The sequence below is a fragment of the Xenia sp. Carnegie-2017 genome, unplaced genomic scaffold (genome assembly GCF_021976095.1).
Source record: "Xenia sp. Carnegie-2017 unplaced genomic scaffold, XeniaSp_v1 HiC_scaffold_19, whole genome shotgun sequence".
Classification (NCBI taxonomy): Eukaryota; Metazoa; Cnidaria; class Anthozoa; order Malacalcyonacea; family Xeniidae; genus Xenia; species Xenia sp. Carnegie-2017.
The window spans coordinates 9265986-9275667 of NW_025813481.1; the positions used below are offsets into that span (position 1 = coordinate 9265986).

Sequence of the window (9682 nt, forward strand, 5' to 3'; positions counted from 1 at the left end):
GGGATCTCAGTATTATGTGCTAGCGGTACCCTTACTGGTACAACCCAGCCGCCTAAAACGTTAAGTTTTTACGATTTCAAGCGCCAGAAGGAAAGCGATAGGCGCAGCAGACTCGAGCCAAAGACCAAGAAACTCAAAGCAAATTCTGGTAAAGGAAAAGATAAGGAGCATGAAGTAAGCATAAATATTGGTTACATGAAGGTCGATAATGACGGAAATTTGAAAAGATGTCGGGGTAAAACTCTCCCTGTAAAAGTTTTGCCAAGTGCGAAAAAGAGAGAAATCTTAGAAAAGCAGTTAGAAAACATGCTAACCACGACAATAACATCCATGGCGAGTTGGAGCACGTCCTTTGAATGTAAACGGGAAGGAAATCACAAATTTGCCGGGAACTGAAAAGAGTTTGTGTTAAGCGAATACAGGGAAGATATAGGGAAGAATTATAATCGCTTAACACTTTTCATTGCACTAAAATCTGCATATATGTACACAGAGATTTCAAAATTAAAAAGAAGTTGTGATGATAGTGAACCAGAGACAATCGCAGATCTTTCTGATGAGATGTTTTTAGAAACTGATGATACAATTGGAATTGAACTCTCACCTTGTCCATCTTCAAGTCCATGTGAGCCATCAACTAGCTTGCATATTGCTACAAATCTCCCAATGAATACACCTCCCATATATAACTCCCAAAGTGCAAGTAACTATGTATCACGTAGCAAGGAGCTCAAATGTGAGTGCCCAACATGTCAACAATACTTTTCAATAGATGAAATAGCAGAGCATGCAGATATATGTTGTGACATATGGGTGGGAGCACTTCAATCTCAAAATACGGATAGTGAAAAGAACATTCCAAGAAAATCCTTATGTGGTGATAAACCAAGATAACACTACAAATGTGAAAGATAAGTTATTGGATATTAAAGCTGTAACATTGTCACCAAAGGCAGTAAGATTAAATGTTCAGTAGAAAAATATATGGTGTGACTTCATTGAGTATAGATCAAGTGGTAAAGTGTCACCAACTGACAGTGTAAAGATAGTGTTTGTTGAGAGTGTGCAATTGATGACGGGGGGCCAAAGAGAGAGTTTTTTTCAGGTACTAATATTGTAAGACATATGTTTCTAGGGTTAATATGAGCACCCTGTTGATTTAAAATAAATATATTGTTCTGCTACACTTCAATTCCCTTTGCAGCTTATTTCCCATAATTTGTCTATCATGCATCAATCAATGTTGACAAGTTTGGTTTAAATATAGGATGGGGACAATTGAAAAATATGATTAGATGTTAATTCTTTCATCAGAAATGTTGGAGCATATGGAAAGAAGACTGTTCTGTAATGGAAAACCTATTAATTCAACTGTCGCCATCATGAATGGAGACTTTCGCTTTGCTGGCGAGGTCATGGTGATGTCATTACTTCAAGCGGACCAGCTTCATCTTTATAAGTCCAGATGTTTACAAGTACATCACCAAACAGGCACTCACAACAGAAGGAATGCCCGACTCCAAGTACAAAAAAGCTGTTAAAAAGGTATGCCGCAACAAGATGGAGATTACCATATGCTTGATTATTACTCCTTGCTGTGGCATGATTTTGAAATAAGTCTATTTTATTATATTCTCTGATGTCAGTAATGATTACTTTACACTTCTCCTTTTCAAAGATAAAGCAAGCTTGTGACGATGAAATGTTGAGGGAGATACTTGTCAGCGATGATATGATTGAAATGCTATCAGAGGCTGGATACACTGGTGTACCACATAAAGAGACAGTGCATACTGTTTCCAAAATTGCTCAGTAAGTACATTTTGAAAGTTAATGGAGATTAAAAACTATTCTTGTGCTGCTGGTTTATAAAGTCTAAGATTTATTTCTATTTTAAAGGTCAATTTGCGTAATGGGCCACTTTTCATCAGTTCTTCCTCAAATTATGCAATTGCTTGAAGGCCTCAGCAGTTGTGGTCTTATAAATTATATGATAGAAAATCCAGAGTTGTGGAAGCCATTGTTCGATCCTTATAACGATTCGTTTAAACTTTCTGCTGATACTTTCCTCAATGAAATTATTCCAACATTCAGCAGTTCGCAGATTCACAAGGAAAAGGAGGTTGACGTGTACAAGATATTTTGCGACTATGTGCAAACCCTAGATACTGAAGGTTAGTTTGAATATATATGTTGTAAATTGGGTGCCAAATTGTATTATTGTATTTACGATGGAATTTTTTGAAAGTATCAAATAACGCGTAAAATTTATTGAAGTGATGTTTTCTAATCTGAAGTTGTGGTATAAAACAAAAATGGATACCTTGATTAGTTTGTTTATTCATTTTTCAGTCTTAAATGTTTAAAATGTTTTTAACAGGAGACGTATCCATATCAGCGTTTCTGAAGTGGTTATCGGGATGTAAGACTATTCCAGTTCTGGGTTTTCCAAAAAAATTTTCCGTAACGTTTGTACATGATTGCAAAGAAAATTGTAAATGTCGCCCCACAACATCAACATGCGATCTTCTGCTGAGAATTCCAGTTCATATAAGTAACATTAGTGAGATGGAGCAGATGACACAAATATAATACGAACTAAAATGAATTTAAGTTTTATAGCGTTAATAACTCTCATCTGTCCATCGTAACTTTGCTATAATTCTATAGATCAATTATGTTTTATATATAACAGATTATTGATGATCCGACTTCACCTGAAGGTGTTCAGCAAGAACGACGTATGAAGTTACTGTCGTAAATTAATAATATAGCCCTTGATAAAGGGTGGATGGTCAAAATTATAAATGTCATGGTTGTTCCAGACCAATTGGAATAAGTATGATCAATGAATTCTTGACTTGTTATTTCGTAATAACTCAAATATATTTATTTTCAAATTTCTTATGCTTTGTTATAATAGTTTCTTTGTAGAAACTATTATAACAAAGTACATAATCCCTTTTTTCCGTGAAGCCCATGGATGCGTTCGTTCATGATGAAAGAGTCATATTGTATAAGGAGGCTCTCGTTCATCACGAGAGAGTTATGAGAAAGTTACGTTGTAAAAGGTAATAAGTAAAAAACGTATAAACATGCTTAGTGTTTGTTTAATAGTTCAAAAGGCAGAAGTTGTTTGAACCTTTGAAGTATCCTTGGACGTTCTAGTTTTTTTTATGAGAAGAATTCTTGTAAAGAAAAAGATAAATTTTGAAAACCAAAGAATCCCGTTTTCGGTCCATGCCTCCAGATACCCCGAGATAGTTGAGCACTAGAGCGTGGCATGTTAACTAAGGGAACCACATAATCCTTGTTTGTTTTCCATGAAACATATGGATGGTTTGCTCGTGATACATGAGAAACAGTAAATGGGAGAGTTAAATCAGAAAGATATAAACCGATAAAATTGGTATAAAACTTGTTTAAGGTTGTCTTTAATTATAAGTGTGAGAAAAAGACAGGGTCGTAAGAAGTTAATTGAAACATTGCTTGGTTTGTTTTATGAGAAGAAAACAAAAAGATAAAATTCTTCCCGATACCTTCTTAAGCGCAAGGCACTAGAACGCCGCATGTTAACGTTTCGGTAGGAGATTTCGGCCCCTCCACGCTATCCTACTTGGGAGATGCCAATAGCAAGCTTCCGCCCATCAGACCCTGAGATCACCTGCGATAGGCTTTGCTCAGGGTACGCAGGAGTGCGGTCGCCACCACCGAAGTGAGGGCCCTAAGCCACTGCATACTATATCGCACCCAGCTTCCACTGCTACTTGACATCTACTATATGAAGTTTTAGCTTTATATATATATACCAAAATTTAAAGGCCTACGAAAGTTGTGGGATGATTGTTATCGTTACTGCGCATGCCCAGATAGTTTCTTCGATAATTTGCGACTAAGTGAGTTAATTGACACAAATGTAGTGCAAGTACATATAGTTGGTCGTTGTCATGACTATGAACAATTACTGAGTGGACTGCGCATGCTCGAGCGCATGCGCAGACGATTCTCTATTAAATTGTTACTAAGCATGCTATTTACTTCAAAATTGGTACTAGTAGATGCAGTTGGTCGTTGCCATGACCACGAACTTGGGTAGCTGGTCAAGTTGATTGCGCATACTCAATAAGACTGCGCATGCGCAGATGATTTGTCTTAAAACGTGTGACTGAGCGAGCTAATTACTCCAAAATCGGTACTAGTACATCCAGTTGGTCGTTACCATGAGCTTGAGAGTTTGTGGAGTTGACAACGCATGCTCAGATTCTGAATTAATTTGTGACAGAGCGAGCTCTGAAATTGGTGCTTGTAGATGCGCTGAGCAAGTTTTCCATCATATATTTTGGCATGCTTTTGTCTACTTAAGCTTGTTTTACAAATGCATGTGAAACTCGTCAACACTTTGTTACGGCACTCGTAATATCCGTGACAACGTTAAAATGTTTTTTATTTTTCTCTACAACTTTATATCTGCATATTGCATGTCATATCCAAGCTATCCTTTGATTTGACGGGAAATGGTTTTTATTCACTCTTACATCTTCTGCCTTTATAATTAGTCGATCTGTATTTCTAAACTAATATTTACAAATGCCTCAAGAGAATCTTTTTATTTTATTGGCTCTCTTCTACAAATACAATACCATGTCCGACTATTTGATTGCACGAATTTTGTAATTTGATCACTTTTTTTGACACATGTGTTTACCATGGGAAAGTTGGATTGCTTAAATGTACGTAGTTATTTAGACTAGTTGGATCCATAGTTATCCTGTAATGTATACTCTTGTGAAACACCAATGAGCATACGTAGTGTGTCTTCTTTAACCTCTATTCTTGTTCTCCACTTCATCATCTATCCATATTTGTTCTTTTTTAGTTCTCAGCTCAACGAAACCCTTGTCTGAAGTTCCTAAAGCCTTGATCTACCCAAGAAAGATCTCTGGTGGTAACATGTTAGGTATGGCTAGTGGTTGGTCATCGTCATTGAGCCTTGTGACACTAGTTCAGTAGACGTTAATTGTCCTGAAGACGTTGAGGAGGTTGCTAGTAAAGCGTCGCCTAAACCAGAAGTTAGTTTTCATGATATGCTAACGGATTACGCAAACGTTGTTAGGAAGAAGTTCACATCAAATGGTTATGGTCTCGTTCCATCGTCTTCTGAGAAGGTTTCATGTTCATCCTGTATCTTTCACCAATGTTACAAATACTTAGTTTTTATGCTTTTGAAATTGTCGTTTTATGACTATTATTTTAGAGCATAGACATTGAAGAATCTTGTGGTAGTACAGGTATTTTCAACATTTTTTGTTGAAAATTCTCTAGTTTCAATTCTTCGAAATTTCTCATCTTAATTATCACCTTTACTTTAGAATCCTTTCGATACGAGAAATCGTCGGATTTGAGGTACTTTATACGATATATTGAATTTAAGTTTTATAGCGTTAATAACTCTTATCTGTGCATCGTAACTTTGCTATAATTCTATGGATAAATTATGTTTTATATATAACAGATTATTGATGATCCTACTTCACCTGAAGGTGTTCAGCAAGAACGACGTATGAAGTTACTGTCGTTAATTAATAATATAGCCCTTGATAAAGGGGTGGATGGTCAAAATTATAAATGTCATGGTTGTTCCAGACCAATTGGAATGAGTATGATCAATGAATTCTTGACTTGTTATTTCCTAATAACTCAAATATATTTATTTTCAAATTTCTTAGCTTAATAAATGTTATCTTTGTAGAAACTATTATAACAAAGTACATAATCCCTTGTTTCCGTGAAGCCCATGGATGCGTTCGTTCATGATGAAAGAGTCATATTATATAAGGAGGCTCTCGTTCATCACGAGAGAGTTAAGTGAAAGTTACGTTGTGAAAGGTAATAAGTAGAAAACGTATAAACATGCTTAGTGTTTGTTTAAGTTATAGTTCAAAAGGCAGAAGTTGTTTGAACCTTTGAAGTATCCTTGACGTTCTAGTTTTTTATGAGAAGAATTTTGTAAAGAAAAAGATAAATTTTGAAAACCAAAGAATCCCGTTTTCGGTCCATGCCTCCAGATACCCCGAGATAGTTGAGCACTAGAGCGTCGCATGTTAACTAAGGGAACCACATAATCCTTGTTTGTTTTCCATGAAACATATGGATGGTTTGCTCGTGATACATGAGAAACAGTAAATGGGAGAGTTAAATCAGAAAGATATAAACCGATAAAATTGGTATAAAATTTGTTTAAGGTTGTCTTTAATTATAAGTGTCAGAAAAAGACAGGGTCGTAAGAAGTTAATTGAAACATTGTTAAGTGTTGACGAGTTTCACATGCATTTGTAAAAACAAGCTTAAGTAGACAAAAAGCATGCCAACAATATATGATGGAAAACTTGCTCAGCGCATCTACAAGCACCAATTTCAGAGCTCGCTCTGTCACAAATTAATTGAGAATCTGAGCATGCGTTGTCAACTCCACAAACTCTCCAAGCTCATGGTAACGACCAACTGGATGTACTAGTACCGATTTTGGAGTAATTAGCTCGCTCAGTCACACGTTTTAAGACAAATCATCTGCGCATGCGCATTCAACTTGACCAGCTACCCAAGTTCGTGGTCATGGCAACGACTAACTGCAACTACTAGTACCAATTTTGAAGTAAATAGCATGCTTAGTAACAATTTAATAGAGAAATCGTCTGCGCATGCACTCGAGCATGCGCAGTCCACTCGAGTAATTGTTCTTAGTCATGACAACGACCAACTATATGTACTTGCACTACATTTGTGTCAATTAACTCATTTAGTCGCAAATTATCGAAGAAACTATCTGGGCATGCGCAGTAACGATAACAATCATCCCACAACTTTCGTAGGCCTTTAAATTTTGGTATATATATATAAAGCTAAAACTCCAAATAGTAGATGTCAAGTAGCAGTGGAAGCTGGGTGCGATATAGTATGCAGTGGCTTAGGGGCCCTCACTTCGGTGGTGGCGACCGCACTCTCCCTGCATACACTGAGCAAAGCCTATCGCAGGTGATCTCAGCGTCTGATGGGCGGAAGCTTGCTATTGGCATCTCCCAAGTAGGATAGCGTAGAGGGGCCGAAATCTCCTACCGAAACGTTAACATGCGGCGTTCTAGTGCCTTGCGCTTAAGAAGGTATCGGGAAGCATGGACCGAAAACGGGTTTTTTGCTTTCGAATTTTATCTTTTTGTTTTCTTCTTATAAAACAAACCAAGCAATGTTTCAATTAACTTCTTACGACCCTGTCTTTTTCTGACACTTATAATTAAAGACAACCTTAAACAAGTTTTATACCAATTTTATCGGTTTATGTCTTTCTGATTTAACTCTCCCATTTACTGTTTCTCATGTATCAGGAGCAAACCATCCATATGTTTCATGGAAAACAAACAAGGATTATGTGGTTCCCTTAGTTAACATGCGACGCTCTAGTGCTCAACTATCTCGGGTATCTGGAGGCATGGACCGAAAACGGGATTCTTTGGTTTTCAAAATTTATCTTTTCTTTACAAGAATTCTTCTCATAAAAAAAACTAGAACTTCCAAGGATACTTCAAATGTTCAAACAACTTCTGCCTTTTTAAATTATAACCTAAACAAACACTAAGCATGTTTATACGTTTTTTACTTATTACCTTTACAACGTAACTTTCATAACTCTCGTGATGAACGAGAGCCTCCTTATACAATATGACTCTTTCATCATGAACGAACGCATCCATGGGCTTCACGGAAAAAGGGATTATGTATTTTTATAATAGTTTCTACAAAGATAACATTTATTAAGCTAAGAAATTTGAAAATAAATATATTTGAGTTATTAGGAAATAACAAGTCAAGAATTCATTGATCATACTCATTCCAATTGGTCTGGAACAACCATGACATTTATAATTTTGACCATCCACCCCTTTATCAAGGGCTATATTATTAATTAACGACAGTAACTTCATACGTCGTTCTTGCTGAACACCTTCAGGTGAAGTAGGATCATCAATAATCTGTTATATATAAAACATAATTTATCCATAGAATTATAGCAAAGTTACGATGGACAGATGAGAGTTATTAACGCTATAAAACTTAAATTCAATATATCGTATAAAGTACCTCAAATCCCGACGATTTCTCGTATCGAAAGGATTCTAAAGTAAAGGTGATAATTAAGATGAGAAATTTCGAAGAATTGAAACTAGAGAATTTTTCAACAAAATAAATAAATAAAGGCGCTGTCACTTGAAGTATAACAAAATTATGAAACTTGGTACGTTTATGACAATTTAAGCCCCTGCAAAATGCTTAACTCAATTCATGGGCCATAAAATATATTAAAATGTTTCATCCTTGTTTTTCTTTGAAACCGAAATTTGAATGTTAGACAACGATTTTCTAATGTCAGAGGTTTCGAAAGTTACGACTTTCTAATGTGATGCCTTCCTTAAGTTACGCCTTCCCAACATTACGATTTCGATTCAAACGTTACAACTTTCTCGCGTTGAAGATTTCTCACGAAACAGATTACAAGTTTTACGGCTTCTCAATGCAAGATACAACGCTCTAAAGTTACAACTTTGTACGTAATATCACGGCTTCCTAATCTTACAGATCGTTATGTTACTGCTTTCTGACATCAATGCTCAAACTTATAACAAAGTCTTAAGTTTAAGTGGTGAAATTTCACAATGCATGCACACGTGACGCATAGGTTTGAAGAAAACTTTTCCCTTATGACACACACAGATGTTGCTAGAGTCACAACAATTTACAAAACAGAGTCTCGTTTTAAATAAACAATATAATGGCTAAATGCTTCCCTTGCTCAGACCCCTCAGCTTCTCAAGCTCAGTCCCCTTCAGCAAAGTAACAAGGTTTCTTTTATGAAAAATTGGTTGTTTCCAACCAAGCATAAATCATACCATGCAAACTGCATGTTCATCAAATGGATTCCAGGGGACATGATCAGGATAATGAGCTAATGTCTTTGCCCGATAAGACCTTTCATGGGTGGAACGTGATGTGAATCACCTACAAAAGAAACCAAAGAAATACTTGAATTTATGAAATGCAGATATAAACACTTGACATTTTGCAATATTGCAACATGAAGAAACACAAATGGAAAATCTTTAGCTGTTTGAGCAAAAATTGTTGACACTGCATATGGCTTGCTCAGTTGAGTTGCCTTAACTCAAATAAAATTGTTAAGTTATTGCTTTCTAGTACTATTAAAAACATAAAACATCAGTCAAAAAAGAATTGGGAAGAAAAGTTCACTCTTCCGGGCCCAACAGGTCATATTTTCCCATTTAGCTATGAAAGCAACCAATGTTAATGTCATTGTTTGACTTGCAGGAGAATGTTGAGGAAAGAAGGAAAGTTCATTTAGCATAAAATGATTTAACAAATAAATAATTGTTTTTAGATGTAATAATAATATGTACTTTACATTAAATTATGTGTGTTAAGTCGGAGTCGGCAAAGGTTATGTTGAACTGTGCAAGACAATCAGGAAGAAAACAAGACAAATCTGAGACAAGCAAACACCAAGAGAATCAGAGAAGCAGTTGAAAGTGGCAAAGGGTTGAAAAAGAGCACAACAGGAGATGGAAAGAAGGCTCTGATTCAAGCACTGAAGGAGAAGGATGGAAAGGTAATAACA

The 9682-nt window shown here is 36.0% G+C and overlaps 1 protein-coding gene and 1 long non-coding RNA gene across 4 annotated transcripts; one reads left to right on the top strand and one right to left on the bottom strand.

The window, feature by feature from the left end:
• Nucleotides 1-1460: 1460 nt before the first annotated feature.
• On the top strand, nucleotides 1461-3015 carry LOC124438268. Of its 3 annotated transcripts, none has more exons than XM_046988309.1 (4): nucleotides 1461-1545; nucleotides 1679-1812; nucleotides 1900-2174; nucleotides 2977-3015. In XM_046988309.1, the coding sequence occupies exons 1-4, from the start codon at nucleotides 1510-1512 to the stop codon at nucleotides 2997-2999; spliced, it is 468 nt and encodes a 155-aa protein (XP_046844265.1). In that variant the 5' UTR covers nucleotides 1461-1509; the 3' UTR covers nucleotides 3000-3015. The 3 variants fall into 3 exon arrangements, with proteins under 3 accessions (XP_046844265.1, XP_046844266.1, XP_046844263.1); XM_046988310.1 differs by lacking the exon at nucleotides 2977-3015 and adding an exon at nucleotides 2696-2737; XM_046988307.1 differs by lacking the exon at nucleotides 2977-3015 and adding an exon at nucleotides 2381-2592.
• LOC124438276 lies at nucleotides 2321-9020 on the bottom strand. Its single transcript, XR_006946028.1, has 2 exons — nucleotides 8940-9020; nucleotides 2321-2598 (listed from the first exon to the last, which is right to left on the bottom strand). It is a non-coding gene; the product is annotated as an uncharacterized LOC124438276 (long non-coding RNA).
• Between the last annotated feature and the right edge of the window lie 662 nt (nucleotides 9021-9682).